General features: G+C 40.2%; 1 protein-coding gene across 1 annotated transcript in view; it reads left to right on the top strand.

The window, feature by feature from the left end:
* Nucleotides 1-25,564, top strand: part of tex264a (testis expressed 264, ER-phagy receptor a) — an 89,434-nt gene that overhangs the window by 4,926 nt on the left and 58,944 nt on the right. The window contains exon 2 of the mRNA XM_004068477.4: nt 19,489-19,710. Within this exon, the coding sequence (XP_004068525.1) occupies nt 19,489-19,710 (222 nt within the window). The remainder of the gene's footprint in view (nt 1-19,488; nt 19,711-25,564) is intronic.

The raw sequence follows: 25,564 nt of genomic DNA, 5'->3' as shown, positions 1-25,564 counted from the left end.
ACGAGGTCCCGAATACAAGCGGCTGAAATGAGCTTCCTCCGTAGGGTGGCTGGGCGCTCCCTTAGAGATAGGGTGAGAAGCTCGGTCACCCGCGGAGAGCTCGGAGTAGAACCGCTTCTCCTCCACATCGAAAGGAGCCAGTTGAGGTGGCTCGGGCATCTAGTTCGGATGCCTCCTGGACGCCTCCCTGGAGAGGTGTTCCGGGCATGTCCCACTGGGCGGAGGCCCCGGGGAAGACCCAGGACACGCTGGAGAGACTACGTCTCTCGGCTGGCCTGGGAACGTCTCGGGGTCCCCCCAGAGGAGCTGGAGGAAGTGGCTGGGGTGAGGGAAGTCTGGGCATCTCTGCTCAGTCTGCTGCCCCCGCGACCCGGTCCCGGATAAGCGGAGGAAGATGGATGGATGGATGGATGTATGGCACCTAACCATACTTTACATTTATTATTTATTGTAAATATTTATTTATTTTACTGTAGGTAAATTAGGTGCTGGACATTTTTTGATTGTTGCAAAAATAATCCATTTTTTCTGTTAAATATTTTGTCTTGTTCTGCATAAATGCTAGTTTGGAAGACGTCTTGCACTGGCATCTTCATCTGTAAACAAAAATCAGGTACATTGACTTATGCATGGAACTTCTGCTGCTCTGCACTGCATTTACATGTCATATCTTGGCCGTTTTGACCATTTTAAAGGTGTCAGAGTCGTTGGTGGAACCGTTTTAGGACATTTCTCTCAACGTTCTTCTCTGATTTTGGTTCTTATTGACTGGAATTCAACCCAACAAGAGCAGATTACCATAATTTCCGGATTATAAAGGCCCGTACACACCGGGACGAATTTCGCCCGCGATATTCGCCGACGTTTAACGCCTCGTGACTAAACAAAGGGCACCAATTTCGTTTTTTTAGTTTGACGCGCTGCGTCAAAAACTATACGACCAATGGCGCTTTTGCACACGTGTCTGGAGCTTCTGAAGTTACAGTAAAACACAACTGGGGGCGCTCAAACACAAAACTGCCTTGCTGAGCACACATACCAGCGAAGAAGATAGACGCCAAGTAGCGTCTACACAGCCGCGAAGCAATAATGACGGACATTCTAAAATATCCCTGAACCAAGCACCAGATGGAGCTACTGGTGCTTGAAATATTCATGTTTTCTTTGTATTATTCTGACTAGCGCGTAAATACTTGCTCTCTTCTTCTGAGTGAAAAGCGACTTTAAGAAGCGTAAAGTTGCGCAGCGCCACCTTGTGTACAGGAGTATTTCTGTTTTACATTAAGCGCCATCTAATGTCAGGGAATGAAATTGCATGTTCGCTCGGCTCATTGTCAGCGAAAATCGCCTGGGTGTGAACACAAAAAACGTGGCGAAAAACGCTGGCGAATAACGCCTGGCGAATATTCGTCCCGGTGTGTACGGGCCTTAAGGCAGCACTTTTGTCACACGCTTTCAACCCTGCGGCTTATTCAATGATGCGGCTAATTTATGCATTTTTTTCTTTCTTTTTTTTATGCGTTTTTTCTAACGACCGCTAGGGGCGCTCGAGCAGAAAGGGTAAGAGTGAGACATGGGGGAATGCGGTATATGTGTCGAGGAAGACGCAAGTTTAATTTAAATGACTGCTTTGTGAATGAACAGCACGAACAGACCCTCATCATAGAAAATGCTAGAAGAAATGGATATGAGCAGCTTTCAAGTTAAAAGCAATCGTTAAAAGCAGTGTGAAAAAATCCACCATCACCAACGGGTTTGGAAAAACCGGTCTGCTGCGTGACGGAGAGGAGGGAGCAAGCTCAGGAGAGAATTTACCTCAGGATGAGAGTGACACTGACAGCGACAACGAAGGAGACACTGAGAGGTGTGTGGAGAAGAATATCTGACGCTATCCGACACTGAGGAAGAAGACTTCCATGGTTTCAGTGCACAGGAGGCGCGTGCCGCGCAGAGGTGTGCTTTATAGTCCAGAAATTACGGTATTCAGCAGGAGATGCAGGATGTAGAGCTGCAGTACTCTAGCTGAACATCCACATCACATCTCTGTGCTTAAATGCATTCAATTTGGTGATTTGGTGGATATTTGCAAGAAAGGGCACCTTCTCAATGACTATAACTAAAATAAATGAAAAAATACACATTTAATATGTAAATACAAATACATAAAACATCCGTGTTATTAAAAAAACCTTTAAAAACCAAAGCCTTTGAACAGTCTTGAAAACATCAACACGTGTTTTCTGCTTGAGTTTCCCTACAGACGTAGTTGATCTGGTGTCCCTGCTCAGAATTCTGTTTTTTTTTTTTTGAGCAGTGGGGTTTTTGTTTGTTTTATAAGTAATTTTTTTTCCTTTTGTGACATTTTGAAGAACATGCTTAGTCTGGAGATCTGACATTTGACTTGGCAGCAGGCTGACATAATGTTTTTGGCTCTTTTTCTTTTGTACATTTTTGGTGCTGCATCTACCAACTCCTTTTTTTTCTTTTTTAATGTTTTAGTAAATAATTATATTGGCAGTGTCTGCTTCCATCTTTATTTAGTTGACTAAATAAAACGCCTTCACCTGTTTGGATCCTGGCATGCTGCTTGTATAATGATGAAGGCACAATAGCAAATTCTATTAGGAAATTACAATATAAATCTGAACAGCGGGTCGTCTGCATATCTGGCTGTTGGAAAGACTCTCCAGAGAACCATTTATTTAGAAGCGTTGGCAGCAGTGAATGCTCACAGTCTGCTCCTTAAGGAGTAAACCAATAAGCCAACAGTCAGTAACTCAGAAATGAGAGTCATTTGATTGTCTTGATGGAACTAGTGTGCTGTAATGCACAGATGTATAAATTCCTAAAGACTGATGAAGATCCTGGTTGTCTCCTGGTTAGCGTGCATCAGGTGGAGCTTCCTGCAGCTCCGTGACATGTTGCACTGCAGCAGAATGGGAGCGTTTCCGACTGTTTCCCAGATCCTCTGAAGTTCCGTTTGTCTCCGCGTCTGAAGCCGACGCTCTTCCTTGTGTGAAGGGAGTGGCAGTGAGAGATGAGGCACATAAATTGGTAGGAGACGACCTCACCTTGAGAGCCTCGCAGTGCTTCAGTTCATCAGTTGGAATTTCAGATCAGAGCGTCCGGCATTGCTGCACCCTCGGTTAAATTTATTAGCATTTTACTGCTGCTTGTCTGTCTCGATAGCAGCAACATGAAAGGGAGGCTTTTGGTAAGAGCTCGCTGCTTTTAGAAGTGCATATAAAATGTGAAATAAATGCACTGGTACTCTGAAATCTGGTCTCGGGAGCCTTCAAGTCAATATTATGCGAGGCTGGGGCTGTACCTGCTCTCCCTGCAGTAAAGCACCTTAATAATGCTTGAGGACATGTATACTTTCAGTGGTTTTTTTTATCCATAGGAGTGTTTAGGTGGAGGTAGCAGCAAGCTGACATATTAGTCAGTGACTCAAGAGCTGGATATGCATTTATGGCACTATCAGATATTGATTTAAACACACAGAGAGGAACATGTTAGAGAAAGAGTTAAAGTTTAAGAACCAACCCTGCACATAGGAGGGAAAAAACACGTATGAGGAGAATAACTTGCTGCTCTGTGACATCTGGCTTGAGGAGTTCCACACTGGGTCCAGCTGGCCAAAGGACTGCTTAAGAATCTCCTCAACTGTGTCAGTAGACAACCGTGTCCTGCCTCCAGCAGCCGGTTTATCTTCACTAGTAATTAGACATGCCGGATCTCTCAGGATGCCATGTGTAATTACTGAGTGGATGCCCCGAAGAGCAAAGGGTCGCAGCTTTTGGCTCCTGACTTTAGGGATTCCAATAATGCTCAAATCTGACCCCCGATAAAATCAAAGTGTCTGTTTTAACCCGGCATTTATTCAGTTTTGGTGTAGAAGCTGCCAGAGAAGTTAATGGGAAGCTGTTCCCCTATGAAACCTGCCCCTGGCAGGTGAGAAGCTATGAGAAGCTGCAACATTCGGTACTTCGGAGTTTGCGTTAGTTTTGGAAGTGGAGAGCTTGAACATCAAAGCAATCAAGCTACAGCGTGGTTTGGGTTTTTAGAGCCTCTATGGCAGGGGTGTCAAACTCATTTTCACCGAGGGCAACATCAGCATAGCGGCTGTCCTTTAAGGGCCAGATATGACTTATACATTCAACTACATGTAATGAAAAATAAACGAAACTACTCCTTAATGTTAAACAACTAGTTTATTTATTTATTATTACAATTTAAGGTGACAATTACAGTTGCATAGAAAACATTTGCTTGTTAGCATAAATCCTTTTACATTTGATTCTGTCAGGTCAGGTTATATGTACAGTGTTTAAGTCCTAATGTATAGTTACCCAATCCAATATTTCAAGTCTGATTCCCCCTAGATATGAATAAATACACACCAATTTTTATTTTTTATTCTCAGAAATTAAAAACTTTTATGCTCTCGCGGGCCACATAAAATGACATGGAGGGCCACATATGATCTATGAGTTAAAGTAGTTTGTGACTGGCTTTTTTTTTGGGTGGCCGTGGTGCAGCGGTAGGGCGGTCAACCCATGATCGTATATTGCAGGTTCAATTCCCGCCTTGCCCGGCTATGTGTCAAAATGTCCTTGGGCAAGACACTAAACCCCACTTTGCCTCTGTTGGAGGGTTGGCGCCAGAGTTTGGCAGCAGAGCCGCCACCAGAATGTGTGTGTGAATGGGTGAACAGGACTGTGACTGTAAAGCGCTTTGGGCCTTCGAGGAAGGTTGAAAAGCGCTGTATAAGTATACGCCATGTACCATTTATTTCCCCAAATGCCAAAAAGGTTGTACAACTACTTCATTTTCAGCTGTATGAATAGTTTATACCTTATTATTTCAGCGTATTTATTCATTTTTATTGACCTGTACGCAAACGCTGCAGAGTAAAGACAAATAGATTTCAGACTAGTTTTTATCCATCTGCCATAAACAAGTTAAACCTGAATCTCTTCTCATGAATTAAGTTAGTCTGGGAGCTTTCTTTATATTAATTATTTTTATTATTAGTATTATTTCCTTGTTCTTAACACATTTTGAGGCACTTTATATGTAGTTTTGTGTATTATTTATTATTTTGGTTGTTGCTTATTTTTTAAATGTATGAATTGTGCACTGACCAGAAGGCACTTTTAATTCTAGATCTATCTGTCTGTCTGTCTGTTGGTCGGTCGATCATTGCAGTAAAAGGAAAATGATGCTTTTGATTGTTTTGCTATTTGTTCATGTATCACAAGTTATATCGTCATCGCAATATTGATCCGTCTGTCCGTCTGTCTGTCTTTTGGTCTATCTCTAATACTAGCGCTGCATGATATGAAGAAAACTCACGATTTGCGATATTAGTGATCAAAATTGTGATGACGATATAACTTGTGATAAATGAACAAATAGCAGAACAATCAAAAGCATCATTTCCATTTCACTGCAACAGTTTAATTAAGAGTCAACATAACTTCAATTCTACTCCTAGTGACCCTCGTCTACATAGGAGGCAAACATCTAACATCAAAGGGCTCCATCTGATTGGTCAAATGCATAAAGGGATTTATTTGATTTGTTAAATACTTCAAGCTGCCATAAGATTGTTTTAGCACATTTAAGGTAACCATTTCTCCAGATTTTCGCAGACTTTTGCGATATGCGTATTGCACATCTTGATATCGCGATAAAACTGTGATATATTATGCAGGCCTTGTTTATACCTTTTTATAGCAAGTTTTTGGGTTTTGAGCCCATGATGTGGGGATACATTATGTTGGACACTTGGTCAAAATTCATCTTGTCTGTTAATAAGATCTCACTTACAGTTCCTAAGATGCTAAATGAACCGTTTCTAGGTTCAAACTCACTCTGATCAAAATGGTGTTTTTGGGGATTTGAATGTGTTGTTGTGTCTTTTCCTCATTTGTAAAGAAAGTTAAGGTTAGGCTTACTCCACACCGCCCGCAACTCTGAGGTGATTTTCTGATGACATCTTGCTGCTCTGGAGTAACTATGGCCTAGAAAAAGAGACAGGTTGTATTTTATTTTGGCTAAAAACGGCATCATCATAATGAAAAGTGCACACGATAATGCTTCTTTGACAATAGATCAAGAGATGATCAGAGTGAGTCTTAATAACTTAGTCTGAACCCATCATTGCCAGATTTGCTGTTCTTTCCCAATCTTTAGAATGTCCCCTCTTTTGTGTGGTCAGAGTAGGACTCTTAAATTGTGCTTATGGGCATACTTGCAGATGTTGGCTCACACTTTAACTCCTTAAAAGTGATCTGCCTTCTTTCAAGCACAGACTTGTTGTGAGTCATACGTTCAAATGGTCAAAGTAGTTAAACACTGCACTTAGGAATAATAAAGTAGGATAAGCAGTGGGCGGTTTTTAGATGAAAATAAGTCTTAATGTCTGCATGCAGCCCAGAGCAGGCCTAAGCCTCACTGCTTTTCAAAACGAACCTGTGGAACTGTTGCTTCTAAGATACAACTTGGAAGCAGTGTTTCTCAGATGTTTGCAAGGTTGGTGATCAGCTTCAAGAAATCAGATTTATTTCCAAAGCACTTTTCATACACGCTTTGTGTCAGAAAACACATAAATGGCATGAAAAACCCTGCAAATCTGAAAAAGTGAAGCTTCTGTTGTTTAGATCAAAGCACAATAAAAAGCAGAGATTATTTGTCAATTAAGTAAACTAATGATACCGCTATCTACAACCAATATTTTTTTCTTTTTCATAATTCTTTTCTTTGCAAGGTGACAAAGATTTTTGCTAAAGTCATTTGAGTTTTTCATGGTGGATGCCTTTGCTGACACAGTCCTCAGTTTTACCCAGACTTGGGACTGGAGCAGGAACCCATTATTGTGACACCATGTTGTTAATTGATATTTATTTGTCGAAAGTCTTGCACTTTTTATTGCTTTAATGAAATTTAGGCAACATTTCAAGTTGCACTGCAAAAAGAGAAAGCCTAAAAATGTAATGTTTTAAGAAGAAATCACTAGAAAGTAGTAAAATGATCTGTCCATGCAGCTAACCACAAGACTCAACAAGAAATCTTAAATCTAAAAATCTCATGAGTTGCACACAAGTATTGAAAAAGGGAAAATGATTTACAGAGCTCAAACTGTTGGACAGGATTACTTTAAATTGAATTTTAGTCAGCCAATAAGAAGTATTTATTTGCTAGTTAAATGGTTTGCATGTTTGAGTTTTTGTCAACTTAATTTTAGTTTATTTTAAAAATAGGGACCAAAAAAAGACTCATTTTAGAACAAAATAAGAATATGATCTTAGTACAAGTTGGCCCATCTTAATAAAGCCTCATCAAATTTAAAACTAGCACCTTTCTTAGAACATAAATCTACACTTTTGTTTCCAAAATTATGACAGAGACTGCCAGTATAACTTGTCAACATTTATTGAAATCTAGAATACCGTCCTTGAAACTGAACCAAAAATTACAGTGTAATAGTAATGAGTATTTTATTTATTCTTGAATCAAGTTTTTTTTTTTTTATTGTCAAGAGTTTGGAGCAAAAATGAGTTTGACTTATGGTGATTTTGAGAGAAACTCGGAAAGTAGTAGAGAAAAAGGGAAGTTAAACCAACTTAAAACCTGGTCAAATGTCTCCATTGTCTGAAACCAAATTGTAAATCGTTGTTAGAATCAGTGGAAGTTTGCAGTGTCCCACTGCTTGACATTGTTTTGTGTCCACGTTTTAAACGAGTTTCCCTGTAAGAAGTTGTTGCACCTCGTGCTCTGCTAGTTTAACTGCAAACATCCATCTCCGCAGACCTCTGTGAAAGCTTCATTCGATTCAATATCCTCCACGGTGTCTCCTCTCCCAGTGGTGGTGGGGGGCCGTGGGGCTTCCTTTCAGCTGAAACGGGCTCTCTGTCTGAAACACTAAAGCAACAGACAGACAGCTCCTGTAGAAAAAGTGGCTCCTTTTGCACCTCATGTTTCAGGTTCTTTCTCTGTCTGAGTGTCTGAACATCATTTGATTGATTGACTGATTGATTTCAGGCATTGAAGTCAATACAATGAAAAAAATATACATTACAGAAAGGATGATATGCATAGTAAAACAAAACAAAGACACAGTTAAGTCACATTTGCTAAATTAAATATAATAATCATTAACTTAAAGTCATGTAGAGCTAGATTTATTTCTTGAAAATTAGTGGGAAGAAGTGAGTTTATATAATTCCCCCCCTAGATAGTGCGGGTTTCCAATTAAAGAAGAGCTTGTTTCAGCAGTACTATTTGGACTACAATTTAAAAATACCTTTCCTCTCAAGCTGCTCTTTACAAACAAGGTCTGCTGGACGGACTGCTTTTTGTGCTCTGAACAGACACTGATGGATCACAGACCTTCACTCGTGCTTTCACTGCCTCCCAAACACTGTTCGGTCGAAATGCAAACCCAATATACCAGCCGAGGCGAGAGGGCCGTCACGGTCCACAGGTAACAAAAACAATCTTGGAACAGAAAATCCTACTGGCATGAGAATTTATTTGAAAGGTTTGTTTTACAGATATTTACAAATGTAAACCCAGACTACTGTTAATCTGCTTGAACAAAAGACAGTCCAGTCTACCAAGCTGAAAACAGGCGCGAGTGCATCTAGGTGCTTGCAGATCTCCAGCTGATCATTACTACAAGCTCAGCTGGCTCCTATCAGCTGACACCCATCAGCTGCTGAGACTTTGGAGGAACACAGGAGGAGAAACCTGCAGACAAGAAATAAAAAGAACACACATCAGTCCAGGGTCATAACAAGGGTGGGACCAGAGACATTTTATCTACTGTCAAACTATACAGTTTTGAATTTGACATTTGTGGAAGTTTTGACACACACAAAAAGTCGCACATTTTCAGTTTCAGCTTGATTTTCTAGAACCTTAGTGACTTTTTACAATTTTTAGTTATTGACTCTCAGACTCTACTGTTTTTCTTCTCAAATTTGCCTTCATTTTATTTTCTAATCCAAATAATCAAATTTGTTGCTTTATAAATGATTTATAACTACTGATAAAACATTAAAATAAGTTGGAAAGTTAAAGAGTCTTGTTTTACTTTAGAGTATCGAGGGAAGAACTTTTTCAACCAATACTTCCGTAACCCTTGTGCTATCCTAGGCACTTTAACATTGGGAGTTGGGTCATCTAGACCCACTAGACCAGTGTTTTTCAACCTTTTCTGAGCCACGGCACACTTTAACCTTAAAAAAAATCCCGCGGCACACCAGCATCCAAAAATTAAAAAAAAAAGAGAAACTCATACTCTGTATTGATCTACAGCCCCTCCACAATCTCACATGCATTTTTGAGATAATTGTTGCAGAAAAAGCTGGAAACTGCAGCTGTTTTTTTTCTAAAAGATGCAATAAAAGATAAGTTAGAAGATTTAAAAACAGTTTGATGTGTGTTCGTTGGTTTCAAGACGTTTAACAACAGATCTCCGTATGCGCTGTCACTCTCACAACCCAATGCATCATGGGAGATGTAGTGCATAAAACGGCCGGAGATCGGTTTTCGGAGCTTCATTGTTTTGTTCACTTGTTCCACGGTCTGATACCGGATTCTGTGGGGAGCTACACCGCTAAAGACGAGCTTTAGCTGCTATTTTTTTTAGAACTGAGCGACTTTACAAACTAAATCGGGACAAGGAAGTGAAGACTTTAACCACTTCTGATTGGTCAGACTGAAATGTGATTAAGCCTTCAAGAATGATTGGTGGAGACAAGTAAAGGGACGGGACGTTTCCAAAATACAGCCGAAGGTGCAGCTGAATCGCGGTACCTTATCAAAATGTCTTTAATAAAATCAAATAAACGCAAAGAAAAGTATTTTATGATCTTTTATATTCCTAACTCCTCAGTGTTTTATCAGGGCCTGTTTGGATGAACAGAGAGCTGAAATCATGGAGATGGTAATTGCTTTTAGATCAGTTAATGAGGGCAATTTCCCAAGGCACACTTGACCATCTCTCACGGCACACTAGTGTGCCGCGGCACACTGGTTGAAAAACACTGCACTAGACAGTGCTCTGAACCTTTTTTCTACAATGATTTGTGATCTTCACTGGTGTCCATGGATTACATGAAATCTTTCCCCCTTTATCCACCTTTGTCATGGTAGGGAGAACACGTCAATGGAAGGGTGGGGTCATCTAAGATAGCACAAGGTTTAAGAGATAAAACACGTCAGTGGTGGTGAAATAATCTCAAATACTCAACCAGGAAAATACAGATAAATCCAAAAAAATCCTGTAAATGTCTTTGCATGGGGTAGAAAAATGTGAAATATCTGGCATCAGAGCCAGCTGACACCTTTAGTGAGGGCATTTCTAGGATTTACCACAGTACGTCTAAACTGGATTTTGGTTTGTGGACATATTATCTATCTGTCTTTGATTATCTATAAAAAACATGCACGCCTTCGAGCAGCTTTGCTTTAACATGGCGTAAATGGCTTATTTAACGCGTGTCAAAAGTCTCCAGTTTTGTCAAATAGCACTTGTTAGTTGTTTTTTTTTAATGGATGTGAAGAATGCATCCACAAGGGGGCACAATCCAGGTCTTTTGGGTGCTGGTTACAAATCTGGGTAAATGCAGAAGGTTGTATCAGGAAGAACAGTTGACGTAAAGCCAAATCAATCATGGGAATCAAAAATAGAAATTTCACACCAGATTGACCGTAGCCCAACAACCACCAATAGTGCTGTTCAGGGTTCTGGTGGAATTCGGACCCCTGCTCCTCAAAGAAGCAAAGGAGGAAGGCAGGAGTGAAGGACTTCGAGTAGAAGCTTGGAATGTTGAGAATTTGACATAGAAAACTAGAGAATTGATCGACATGATGGAAAGAACAAGCCCCCCAGATATTTAAACTCCTCCACCTGGGGCTGGGACACTCCACCCACCGAGAGATAGCAAACCACCTTTCTCCGGTCAAGAACCATGGCCTCAGATTCAGCGGTGCTGACCCTCATCCCAGCCGCTTCACACTCGGCCACAAACTGCCCCAATGCATGCTGGAAGTCCTGACTCGATGAAGCCAACAGGACAACATCATCTGCAAAAAGCAGAGAGGAAATCCTGTGGTCCCCAAACCAGACCCCCTCCGGCCCCTGGCTGTGCCTAGAAATTCTGTCCATAAAAACTATGAACAGAACCGGTGATAAAGGGCAGCCCTGCCGGAGTCCAACGTTGACCAGGAACAGATCTGACTTACTGCTGGGCATGTGAACCAAGCTCCTACTCCGGTCATACGGAGACCGGACAGCCCTCAGTAAGACTCCCCGGACCCCATACTCCCAGAGCACCCTCCACAGGACTTCACTAAAAGAATGAAAATGTCAGCAGTGAAGACATTTTTCTAGAAAACAGAGGAGCATAGGGAGACGCATGAGAGTATAGGTAAGAGAACACAAGCTGATTTAATCTTTTTCTGACGTAATCGGATTGAGAGCTGTGGCTGGACAGAACGTGGCCAGACAGGACAGGACGGTGGTGTGAGGTTGACTCTGACGGTAAAGAATATGAAGAGAACCAGGGTAGAGCAGAGGACCAACTGCTGGGAATTGAAACATTGAGATTTTCGAGTGGCTTTTGGAAGTGGAAACAAGCTTTGGGAGATCAGGAGGTCCTTCCAGATGACTGGACAGCTCCAGCCGAAGTCAAGAGGAAGGTACCTGGTGTTCATGTGGAAGGAAGAAAGCAGATGAAGAGACTTGGTGGTGGAATGAAGAGGTTCAGGGAGTGCGTCAAGAGTACAAAGTTAGCGAAGAAAAATGTTTGACACTGAGAAGACAGAAGACTGCAGGGAGATGCAGCACGAGGTGGAGGTGGTAAAGGCCAAACAAAGAGCGTATGAGGAGAGAACAGAGATGGAAGGGTGTGCTGCCGATTAAGGTGATCAAGGACAAACAGGTTGACAGGTTCCAAGTGTGAAGACACTGAAGAGGACAAAGACTGTAAAGACAGATGGCCCAGACAACATACCTGTGGAGGTATGGAAGAGTTTAGGAAAGGTGGTTGTAGAGTGGATGATTAGACTGCTCAACAAGATATCAGAGAGTGAGGGCTTGTCTGAGGAATGGAGGAGAAATATTTCTGGTTCCATTTTTAAGAAGAGGGGAGACGTACAGAGTTGCGGGAGCTACAGAGGAATGAAGCTCCTTCTCATGGTAGATGTTTTGGAGATAAATGCAGATTGAGATGGGTCGGACACGTTGAAAGAAGAACAGTGATGAAATTGGTAAAGGGGTGGAGCTACCAGGAAAGAGGTCTAGATCAGGGGTGGCTAACCCTGGTCCTCAAGAGCCTCAACCCTGCCTTTTTCCAGCTCTCCCTTACCAGCTTGCTGTTGATTAGCTGACTCAAGTGATTTTACATCCTGATTGACTGAACACACCTGATTTAGGTTATCAGCATCAAGCATTCCAGGGAGAGCTGGAAAACAGGCAGGGTTGAGTCTCTTGAGGACCAGGCTTGACCACCCCTGGTCTAGAGGAAGACCAAAGAGAGGGAGAACATGAGGATGGTTGATGTGTTAAGGCCACTCCTAAAGGGAGCAGCCAAAAGGAGAAGAGGGAGAAGTTTTACTGAATTTGATGATGGTTCACGATTGTTCTCAATAAAACAAAAGACCTTTTAAAAGCTTTTTGTCTCAGAAATGCAGGAGATGCTATGTTTCTCATTTGTTTTTGTGCCCACAACCAGCTGCTACACAATGGAATTGAACTAGAGGGAATGTACCCACTTTTTTTTAAGGTCAGAGGAAATAGTTACAGTTCCAGGAGCAGAAAGATGAGGAGAGTAAATCCTCATTACTTGTCTACTAATAAAGAATTACTTCTGTCAGGTGCGTCATTTTATTGCTGAAGAACCCCCATCCATCAGAAAGCATCCTTATAGCCTCCAGCAAGGTATTGCTTTTAAAATTACTTCTTTCCCCACAAGTCCTCAGAGACTTTACTAGGGGGATCAGGAAGAGGAAGAAATGGTAGAGTTTGCGTGGAGAAGCCATCTCCGACTTCACGAGTCTCAGGCCAGCCAGTGCTGTGGACATTTTAAAGCCATTTCCTGACTGATTTAAAGAAGGAGCAGTTTCAAATGTAAAGGAATGCATTTTGGTACAACAAGTGCTTACTTTATTAACTATTTTGTTTCTTATTCAGCACCATCCCTCCTATCCAGGCCAATTAAAAGCCACCCTCAGCCTTTCGTAGACTCTATAAAAAAGTCTTTTTCAAAGCAGCTTAGCCAGTGTGGCAGCACTCAGGAACTTCTTTCTGCTGTTTTGTCAGAAGTGTAGATGCAAACAAAAACAAGTGCGGCGGAAGAGACCAGACAAGTCAAGTACACGGAGCAGTGGTTCTCCCTTCCCTAATTGCCTGTAGTCTCTGGGTTGTTATCTGGAGGAAAGCAGAAATGAGATGCAGTCAGGGCGGCTGTTTGTACTTGCTATTGTGTGGGATGTGAATGATAGCTAGAGGCTTGAATGATATCATTAGTCAACCAGTGGTTCGGTTAACACACTCTTGTCTAGAAGCATGCAGAGTGTGGGATATGAGCAGATGCAGCAAAGCTGCAAGAGGATAGTTGTTTTTTTAAATACTTTTTGTCGTATCATAGATTCCTGGAGATTTTCAGTCATCCAGCTCATGTTACAGGATTCAGTCCTTCAGGGTAACCCAATTTTAAGGCTGACCAAGCAGTTTTACTCGTAGTCACTAGTAGCTTCTTCTGATCAAGAAAGGAAGTGAAGATGCCACTGGGATGAGCCTCTTCTGAATCAACCCTGAAGTGCAGAACCCTGTCTTACCACAAATCACCAGTAAGAGGAAAAACCTCTTTAAAGAAGCCTCACAGAGGGGTCCAACAATTGATGCATCCATGACGAAAAGGCAATTAACAGATCTGGATAAAAGATGGAACAGCCAAAATGGTTTTAGAAAAGTTATAATACCCTTATAGTTTTTCTCATTTTCCTCAAGTCAAACTTTCTAGGATTTCAGAACAAATCAAAGCTGATGTGAGGTTTGTTTTTGCATGGGTGCATTGTCCATGTGGGCTGAGCCAGCAGTACCTTAAGGTAAATGCTAATGCAATCACCCTCAAGTCCTCAGGATCAGATGTGATGGCCACTCTGACTGTCAGCGTGTAATCAAAGCAACATAAGTGTGGGGGAGATTTAATTTTAAAGAGTTGGGCTATGACGTGACGTATGTGCAGAATTGTGAAAATATCAAGTATGATTCTGGCAAAGGCACACAATATTTTATTTTATTTTATTTCACAAAACGCTTTTAAAACGACCCATTAACATTTATTTCTTAATAATAAACGTTTAAATGTATCTCAATTTCTAAAATGTCTTTGTTTTAATGCTATAAATGTGGCTTCGTAAAAGTAAACAGTTGTTCTTGCAGAGTACGTGTCATCGTCACGCATGACTTGTTTTATTTGGAGGCAAGATAAATGTGGACGTCGCCTGACTGTGACAGTAACTTATTCTGGCATTGCTAACACAGCCATTGCAAACGTCTTTTCTTGCAGTGAGTCATTACTGCACTGTAAACAGATCTAGTCTATCTGCTGCTGCAGAGAATTATTCTCTGTCAAACGCGCCTGATCTTTGTTCCCTAACTCACTCTACAACATGGTGTCAGGTGACGGCAAAGATTATCTCTCATTTCCAACGGACGCTGTCACTGGTTATCACCGGCCACGCAATGTTGACCTGAAAAGCCAGCAAGGGTCAAGGCCTTTGTCAGATGGATCTGACGCAGTCAACAGCCTCGAATGACTGCTCAGAAACTGCTGCAGGGACAGAGCAGGAGATGTGGAGGCCTGACACTGCATTCAAAGAAGCCCCAAATGTGAGAAATGACATGGAAAAGAAAGGGAACATTAAAATGTGATAATTATGCAAGAATGACAGGAACATGAAGATGAGTGTGCCTGGCTCCCATCTGTGGCCCCTCAGTGCCAGCTCTCCACACACAGCCCCCATCTCAAAACACAATCAAGTGGCAGGTCGCATTTTAAAATGACAATTCTGAAAGTTAGGATGAGCCACTCTGAAGGTGAAGGTTTTCTCAAAGGATGATCAGAAATCTTCATTAAATCTTGACTGAATTGGTAAAAAATTGAGAGTTTTTATGAACCACCGTCTGACATAATCTACCAATCTGAAGAAGTAAACAGATTGTATTATTGTTTTTTCCTTTGCATGACCTTTTTTATTTTCCCTTTTCTCATGGTGATTTTTGAATAATCAGTCATGTGCTGGACGAGCATCAAATCATGCCTGAAGTGTGAGACGAGAATGTCAACATGTTAGAAAAGATTCAAAAAAACAACATAAATATGGCCCAAATATCTTTTGACATATTTAATAAAAATGCTTTCATTTTTTATTTTAAATATTTGTTAATTTTGTCGTCAAGGCTGTCAGAGTTTATTCATTTTTCTTACTTTTTTTTTCTTACTAATAGAAAATACACATTTCTAGTATAGGAAATTCCTTTACAGATTAATTAAATAAACCCCTTTTTCTTTGCCTTTTTCAAAGCGCTTGCCTTTTGTGAGAAAATAAGAATATTGTTCTATATCTGGTTTGCCTGGATAAATAAAATAATATAAATTTGGAACTCCTTGAAAGAAAAGAAAAAAATCCATAGTCATTTTTTTTAACTTTTATTGTGTTTGCAAGTCATTTTTGTGGTATTAAAAATGAGCGCAAATTTTGATGTTGTATAAAATCAATTATTGTTTTGCACAGTATACCGTTATCAATAAAGACATTACTTACAGCTGTATCAATTCAATTTGACCCCAAACTGATTTCACTCTTGGATCCCCAACAATTAGGGAAATGTTCCTTCGTGCATCTAAAATGATGCGTGAGGATAGTGGTGGGCGGAAACATAAAGCATACTTACTTACAAACGTGGTCTGTCAACAACAGCTCCCACTCTCCATCTGCAGCTGTCAGAATCCGTCTGCCACCAAATGGAAAATTCTCTGTCAGATCTTCTCCCAAGTGAGGACTCGCTCAAGGTTCCCCGCTCTGCTTTTTACACATCTGCTTGCAGACATGCGGTGCACACCGAGACAGAAAGTTTTCACAGAGGCCTTTAAGTGAATGAGCTCAGCCTTCTGTGTCAGCTTGTGTCTACTCTCTGTAAGTGTCATTTACGTAAGTAAGATAAACAAGTTTCCCCAGTCCCAGGCGCCATGTTCTGTAGCTGAACCCATCATTTTTGCAACACTGTGGCCAAATCAACCCAGGACTAATAATGTGTGAATTATTGTTCTTCATCATGATTCTTAAATGGTGCAGAAGCTGCAGGACATGTTGTCTAATGAATCCTTTCTCGGTATATGTGGGGAAATGTACATTCTACCATCTTTGTGTTTAGCAAAATAATAAAGAAAAGAATTGGAAGAGGATTTTTGGCACAGACAGTTTGAATTTTCAAACATGCTGGATGACTTCTGACATATGGGAAAATCATATTTCTGCAAGTTCCAGTTGGATTTTTTTTCTTCTTTCAGACTTTTTATTGAATGCTGGTGCCTGAAGAACCACCCACATGTTTTTACTAATTTCATACCACAATCGATTTGTTTTTGTTGTTGTTTTTTTTACCTTTAATAATGTTTTTTTATTTTACTTTAAAATAGTTGTACAATGTTGACACTTCAAGTGTATTTTTAAACGGATGATTCATTACACCCTTTTAGAGTTTTAGGGCCCCGGTGAGAAAAAGATTCTGGAGGATAATTTTTTTTTTTTGTTCCTCACTTACAGGAAAAAAAGGCGAAATGTAGAGATTAAAGGAAAAACACCAAAGTTGTCTGTTAATTGGAGCCTTGCTTGAAGTTTAAAGATGTGAGTGACTCAAAATCAAATGATTCTTAGTGTAGCAGGCTTTCTGGGGTTTGGTGTCGGTAAAGCGGAGTTTCATTTGTAAAATAAGGAGCTCAGAGACACGTTTGAGTGTAAAGGACCACTGCTTTACTCTCCCTTTATAGTAATATACCCAGAAGTCCATTTGTCTCATTACGTCATGAACCTGTCATGCGCACAACACCAATGCAGAAGGTAAACAGTGTTACAAATGCCCTCTCTTCCAGATGTCCCGTTTCAACATAAAACATCAAAGAGGTGAATAGTCTGTTATATTAGCATAAGAACATTGAAAATGCCAAAAAGTGCTCCTCCTCCTCAGACGGAAGTGTCACACAGACGTAGAGATCTAGTCTTTGGTGGAGGAAGAAAGGATTGAAGTGGACGACTGCAGGGATACCACCAGGAATTTGGTGGTCCTAGAACTCTGTTGTATCCTTTCCTAGTTCATTATCGTAACTTTTATTTTCACTATTGAGACAGATACATGTTTTATATTCTCCATATCCTTACAGTTGCCAAAGGTGGCTGTTTAGCCAGTTGGCTTTTCTTTTTGCCAATTTTAATACCTTTACCCATCAAAACATTAAATTTCTTGTGTAAAAAAAAACCCAAAACATTGATGTTCACACATAAGATTTGAGTCCGTGTAAAAGACCAAAGAAACAACACATCTGTTTGCGTGATAAAGACAAGTGTTAAGATTGCGTTGCCAGAAGTGTATTCCGCAGTCAAAGAAAGGTACAGATGTGGCCACCGGTCAGTTTCTCGGTAAAGTCCCTCTCCAATCATCTTTTGATATATTTAGGGGTCTGTAATTTATAATGGGGCCTTTTTTAGCCAATCTTATAGAAACCTGTCTCATTTTCAAGGACATAGTTTCTGCGGAGCGATAGGAGATCACTAGAAATTCACCTCTAAAGTTGTGGGCGGGGCTGTGGGCATAGAGCAACCGTGCCCCCATTCCTTTCTCCATTGCTTAGAGCTCTCTGTATACACACCAGCCCACTAGCTTACAACCCTTCACAACCCCCAACATAGCATTACCCGTGCAACAAAAATGGCGAGAAACATTGCAGTTATCCAGCCGTACAGTTTTATTGCGTCACAAATACGATTGCTGTGAATTTCAGTTGGCCAGTCGAACTTCAGCGGAGGACACAGACGCAGGCAGATTAGAGGATTTTTGCTTTGCTACGATTCTACATCACACCAATTTGAATAAAGAAATACTCCGCAATGCAATTTTCCTCTTAATTTTCTTAATATGTGTCCTCCAGCATAAGAAAAGTGTCACAAGAATGTGTGAAAACCACCAAAACCAGAATTTTCAACGGAGTGGGTCTTTAGACTCTCTGGTCTTCCAGCTCAGATCTGCCATGCTGACCATCACTTCTGCAGGAAATCTGTTTTAGGTGTGAACAAAACAACATCTTGATCCAGAAACATGGCCTCTGGTGCCTGTCCAGGGTCCATCAGAGACAGTGCTGTCTCGAATGGACCCTGTAATGTTCTGTTGCAGAGCTCGCACCCCAAAGGCGTCACAGTGGAAGCATTGGCATTTCCTCAGCTTTATAGCAGCTGTGTCACTTTGTTATTTGGTCAACAAAATAACTGTGTCCTTTTTTGGACCTTTAGCACAACAAAGTGGGTGTTTCTAAAAATAAAAACATTGATTCTGCGAAACAGTGGGATAGTCTTCTTCATTAAAAATTGCTCTGTTTTTTCTGTTGTGCATTTTATGTCTTTTGTATTGGTGGTAAAGAAACTTGATCTGGATCTAGGTCTCTTACAATTGTTACATTCACCATTTGAACATTTTCACCATATTTATTACTTTCTAGAAACTTCTTACACCAAGAGTGACTAGCAGGCCACGATCCGGATCCAGACCCCGACACTAAGTCATTCAAACCAAGACCCGGATCCGAACTGATGCAAAACAAATACGACGGGCGCCTCTATTTTAAATAGTGCAGCCCTTGTTGTCGTTGCAACCAACACATTCTCACTCCCAACTCCACATATGGATGTATTTTCGTGCCCCCCTGCGCGTCACTTTTTGGTATTTTGGGTGTTTCCAACTCGTTGTTTTTCAATGTGCTGCCTGTTCCCATCAAATCAAGGGTCCCCAACCCCCGGGCCACAAACCAGTACCGGACCGCTTGGTACCGGGCTCCAGACAAGAAAACAAAACATATGCAAACTTTGATTCTTTCTGTTTTTTTATTTTCTGATTCAGAGGGAAGTTTTATTTTAGAAAACTACCGGATTCTGTTTACCACATCCGCCTGTCTTGCTGCGGAGCGTGACTTAAAACTTGAACAAGTTTGGACAATTTTTGCAGATACGTGGAGAATGCAGCTTTTCAAAACGTTAGCTTGATTGTTACCATTCCGTTTAGTGCTACCATATGTCCCCTTCAAAATAAAAGCCACAAAGATGTAGAAAAAAAATAAAATAGTAATGATTGAGTCTTAGGGTCATTTACAAAGACTTTGCAATAATTTTCTAACCTTTTCCTTTTTTGTTTGTGTTTAGAGGCCACCAGAGAAATGCCGCTATGTGGTGGGCAGCATTCTTTGCGAGGGTGACGAGAAGCCAGATGAAGAACTGGTGAAGCTCTATGAAAAGTTTGGCTTCACCGTGTTTTCGCTGCCGGAAGTTAACCACGCTGTGACGACCAGCTTCCCCTGCACCACTCATCTGTCCCACGTCTTGGGTCCCTACAGGGTCTACTCAAGACTTAGTTCCTACATTGAGGTACAGACTTGATGACACAACTCTTTCTTTCTTTGGTCCTTTCTTCTGCCAGATTTGGCGAACTTTCCTTGATAATTGAGAAAACCAACTGCTGGAACAGCATACAGACTTAATTTGTTGCTAAAGTTTTATACTGGAAACATTTCCTCCTCAAAACAAGTTAAAAAATGTAGAATACAGGGTTGTTGTCCCATTTTATGGTACAGCCACCCTGTATTCGCGCTACTTATTTCTAAATCATAATCATCTTATAGAAAGACTAGAATTACATGTTTAAAGATGCTTTTTTCATAAAAACAATGCATAGATTACTTTTAAACTCCTGTTCTGCTGTTGTCAAATACATTTGTACTATGTTTGGAGTTGATAAAAGCTTTTACTAAATCAAGCAAGTTTGTTTCTGGAAACCCTTCACCAATAAAAAATTTGCTTAAAATTTTATGGAAAGTAAAAGAAAAGCTTCAACCTTTGCTTAGAATAAGATTTACCGTAGTGTGTTAAAACAAGTCTTTACATCTTAATGACAAGTAACTATTAAATTAGTTTTGTCTGTTATTAAGATATTTATCCAGAAACTAGACATCAAAACTCGGTGAGATATGAGGTTTTTGCAGTGTAACAATGAGGAATTTTCCATCTTTTTGCACAGAAACCCAAAGAAAACCCAAAGTAAATCATTATACTTGAGGACTCCATTTTTGGTAACTGCAAGTTGTATTTACATGGTACTTATAGTGTAACCACTGGGTGCTTACAGGGTATTTACATGGTACTTTTTATGCAGTCTACTGGGTACTTACATGGTCCTTTTTTTGTGTCTACTCTGTACTTACATGGTACTTGCTGTGTATTTATGTGGTACTATTTGGTTCATACTTATATCTTACCTACTGGGTATTTATGATATACTTACTGGGTATTTGTATGTTGTGCAAAGGTGTCTTTTGTGTTACTTACCACATGTAAGAACAAGGTAAGTACAAATAAAGTACCTTTGACCTTTAGGTCTGCACTCACTGTATGTTTCATGGTATTTATCATGTGTAACAAGATAGTAGGTAAAGAGAAACTACATTGGAAGTACTGTGAAAAAAGGCCCGGAATTTACTTTCTACTTACTGAGCAAGTTTATGTGTGTTTCATGGTACTCACCACATGTAAGATGGGTAATTACATAGTACTTATTTGGTACCTTATTGTGTTTTTCATGGTACTTACTATTAAGGAGAACAGATTATGTACACAGGAAGTGTACATAATGGGATGTGGCAAATTTAAAGAGAAACAAGGCAGCAGTGAAAACAACAATCTTTAATATGATACACTTCTGCAGCATACAAAGTGTCATCACAATGAAATTTGTTTTAAGTTTTCAACAAAACAGTAAAAAGGAGCATTCCAAAGAACAGATTTTTTTTTCATATTATTTATCTTTTCTTCCAGAGTTTTGTGTTGTTCCAGGAATGATTCACACTCCTTTGTACAGCTCAGGAGTTTGTCACCCACCGCGAAAACAGGAAAAGGTCCCAGATCCTCACCCTCTCCAGCCAAAGTCATTTCTGCAATAGTTGCAGTCAAATCTATTGTATTTTTGTCTATATTACACTGGCCACACGTGAAGGTCGAGCTTTTTGTCCGTCAAAATTCCTTCAGCAGAGTGTGGTATCGGTGGAGTACTTCTTCAGGGTTACAACTGCAAGAAAAATCACAAATCACAATATGTAAGTTATTTAATCATTTCTGTAATGATTTTGAGAAATCTCTGTGAATTCTTTATTGCTTTGACTGCAATGCTTGAAATCAATCAATTATCCTTATTTATAAACATAATAGATTATTCACAACTTCACTTTTTTTGAAACATTTTTGTGAGTAACTGTGTTGAAATTGCATCTTTATTACTTTTTTTTTCCTTTTTCTATTTACACTGCTGTGTTTTATGCTCATGCAAATTGTAGGTGCAAGTAATATTTTTTTTGTAAAAATGCATACAGTAATTGCCTATTAAAACATTGCTTTTGTAATTCTTTGTTTAAGCAAATTAGATTTTTTTTAATGGCAATTTTGATTTTTTGCTTGATTTTTCTTTTTGGTTGATGTTTTTGTTAAATGTAACTAAATTATACTTTGTACTTGATCAAAAGTTTATTTATGTACCACATAAGTATGAACCAAATAGTACCACATAAATACACAGCATGTACCATGTAAGTATCGAGTAGACACAAAAAAGTGCCATGTAAGTATCCAGTAAGTCCCATAAAAAGTATCATGCAAATACCTTGTAAGTACCCAGTAGTTACACCATAAGTACCATGTAAATACCACTTAAGTGCACTGTAAGTACTGTACTGTAAAAGAAAGCATTACTGCATTTTTTACATAGATGCTCCCTCGTTGCGGTGGTTTTCAATCATCTTTGTGGAGATCTTTGTCCTCTTTTCTGCATCCTGCTCGTCAAAATACTCTCTCACATGTGTTGTTTAATTCATCACTTGAGCAGATGAGCCCTTTAAAGTAGATTAAGAATAAATGAAGTAGCAGGAAATGAAGGGACGTGTGCGTCCTGCGGCCCGTGCGCTGGGCTGCATGTCCTCAGGACAGACCTGGAAAAGCTATTGACATTTACTGATGACATTTGCACACATGGATTCTTTTAGGGGCATCCCGGTTCATGGTATCATACTCTGCATGTGTGCACGGATGCATACGCTCACACTCATGTTAGCGCGCATTTCTACAGAGGTTTTCTCATCATAGCTTCTTAATGAATAGGATTTTTAACACCATGAATGTTAAACTTTCTTTAACAAAAAACGAGACCGGCAACGTTTGCAAGTCCTACTTCATTCAGAACACCTTCTTAATTGTAAAAGTAAGTTCCAGTTTAATTGATTGTCTGCACAGATCCATAAATGTTTAGCGATGTAAACGTTGCTCTCATGCCCTTAAACGAGTGCCTTAGCCTGTTTAGTCATCTGTTGTTTGGTCCTGTTGAACACAGGTAGGTGGATGTTTGAAACGACTTTGATAATTGGCAGAAAAAAACGTCAGTTTTTAGCAAACCTGCATCAGAGCACTTTCAAAAACAGCCGATGGGTCAAGAATAGTACTTCTAATATAAAGGTTTTGCTGTTTTTGAAGTCTTTTAAAGTCGGTTTACTTCTTCTGTTCAACAATTTAGCTAATTTGTTTTTAGCTTTTAAAAACTACATATTCATTTAATTATTATTGATTATTTTAATTTATTGATGAATTTAGGTAAAGGGGCAGTTTTGTTTTTCAGTTTAATTGTTGGTTTGTTGCCACTGTGAGCTTTAGATGTGGTGTCTCATATCTTTAAATTAGTATAATTCCCATCAATAAAACAATATAAAAGTTATATAAACCTGAAACAGAACATCAGTGGGGGACCTCTCTGTGTTACTCTCCGTGCATGCGTGGGTTCTCTCCGGGCTTCCTCCCACCATCCAAAAACATGTATCATAGGTTAATTGGTAAATCTAAATTGTCCCTAGGTGTGAGTGTGAATGGATGTGTGATTGTGGACATTCTACCCTGCAACAGACTGGCGACCAGTCCAGGGTGTCCCCTGCCTTCGCCCACAAGCCACAAGTGGCCGGGATAGGCTCCGGCAGCCCCGTGACCCCGAAAGGGAAAAACGGAATGGAAAATGAATGAATGAATGAATAGTCAGTGAGAGTGTTCTCATCATACAGGCACCTCCACGTTCATCAAGAAAGCCTTTTCAAAATAAAACCGTATGTGGAGACAGCATTTGTAGTTTCTGTGCTTCTGCAACACAGACCGTGTTATTTGCAAAAGAAGGAACACCACGACGCACAAGACGTACAAACATCTTTTTCAAACCTCAGCAAAGGTCAGGACAACCTCTGGGCAAAAAGAGACAGGTTGTTGGAACCACTTACAAAAAAGAACCACAGCACTAACAAGAAGATGATCAGGAACTTGAGCAGTTAGCTTATCCATGTGTTACACCTGAAATGTGAAGAGGTGCTTGTTAAAAAAAAGAGGCTACTGTCAAGACAATGGCTGGAACCATCTGTCTTCAACCAATTTCTGATTGTTTCTGTCAGTTATTGGTCTTTTTTTTAACTTTCACATCAATTTTCCTCCATTTTTGTGTGTTTTTTTAAAGATAAATAAATACACTGCATCATTGTTCAGGGCAAACATACAAAAACACAAACTAAACCCTCTGAGAACGAGACAGTTTTGTCCCCCAGTTTGAGGATTCTGCAGATTTCCCTTTTTATGCCGTTAGGCTGTTACACAATCATCGCCTTGTATAAGAGGTCCACTTATGTCTATATGCAGCTTATTTCATGCGTACCTGATAGGAGTTAAAAACAACTTGTCTTCATTCAGAAGGAGCAGCATGGCCTGTCAGTTATGTTGTGGTGGCAGGTTAGTACAGGGCGGCCCTCTGTGCTGTAGACAGACTAATAACACACTGACATCCAGTTTGAACCAGGGAGTGAAGACTGCACTCTGCATACCAGCTTCAGCAAGACTAATGAATAATTGAGTGTGGATAGAGAGGCTTGCTTAAGTTGTAGTGGGAATGTGCTACAAAATGTGCGCACCTTTTCTTTTTTTGCATTAACTGTTCGGATGTGTCATTTAAAGAACCGATGAAAAATATGTTTTTGGTGTTTTTAACATGTTCTTGTATGGATGAGGGAGGACACATATAAAGAATATTAAGATCAAAATTGCATATTCAATTCAATTTTATTTATATAGCACAAATTCACAACTACAGTCGTCTCAATGGGCTTTGTTGTAAGGTAAACATACCATCAAAAAGGATAATTAATGCATAGAATTCAATAGGATAGTACTAAACCTTAACTAAACAGACTAAACTAAACTGGCATCCCTGCCCTTAGACCCTCTTTCTCGGTAAGGAAAAACTCCTAAAAAAACGGATTTCGGAAAAAACAAAGAAACCTCACGGGTGTCCACATGAAGGAGGGATCCTCCCCCAGGACGGACAGGCGATTACCAGAACTCATAGAGAAGAATTAACTTATCTAACTCTACAACTACATATTTAAAGTCCAGCAGACGAGCTTCATCCAGATGAAGTTAGGGGACGGCTGGGGGTGCGAGACGAGCTGGAGACAGGATCCACAGCCAGGTGTAGGAGCAGGATCAGTAGTAGAGGCAAGCCAGAGACAAGGTACACGGACAGGTACAGGAGCACGGATGAGCCAACTGGAATCTGGAAGCACTCCCAGTGACATTTATTAGTTGATGTACTGTCCCTCCTTCCCACTCCCCTCCTGGGGGGAGTACATGAATCGCACTGCACCAAACAGACGCATGGAGAACTAAATGATGTATAAGTGATCAAGAATAGAGGAGAGAAGGAGAGTAGAAGTAGATGAGGATTGAGGACAGAACCCCAGTGCACCATAATTTCCCCAGCTTCAAACTTCTAGCCGCCTACTAACAACTTTATTGTTAAATTTAATTTAAACAAATTAACAGTTAGGTAAATATTCTCTGAACACTAGCTAGTCTGACAATAAGCCTGTCCAAAGAGGAATGTTTTCAGTCTAACTTTGAATGTAGAAACTGTGTCGGCCTCTCTTACATGAGCTGGGAGTTTATTCCATAAAACATGGGCTTGGTGACTAAAGGCTCTACCTACAACTGTATTTACAAATTCCAGGAACCACAATCAGTCCTCGATTTTGCGAACGAAGTGCTCTGTTTGGTTGGTAAGGTACTGAGGTCTTTAATGTAGGATGGGGCCATACCATATAAGGCCTTATAGGTGAGCAGGAGGATTTTGAACTTGATTCTACAATTAATTTGGAGCCAG

This window comes from Oryzias latipes, chromosome 5 (assembly GCF_053564925.1).
Source record: "Oryzias latipes strain Hd-rR chromosome 5, Olatipes_Hd-rR_3.1".
Taxonomy (NCBI): Eukaryota; Metazoa; Chordata; class Actinopteri; order Beloniformes; family Adrianichthyidae; genus Oryzias; species Oryzias latipes.
Note: the sequence above shows the minus strand (reverse complement) of the source record. Positions and strands in the feature narration are given on the sequence as shown.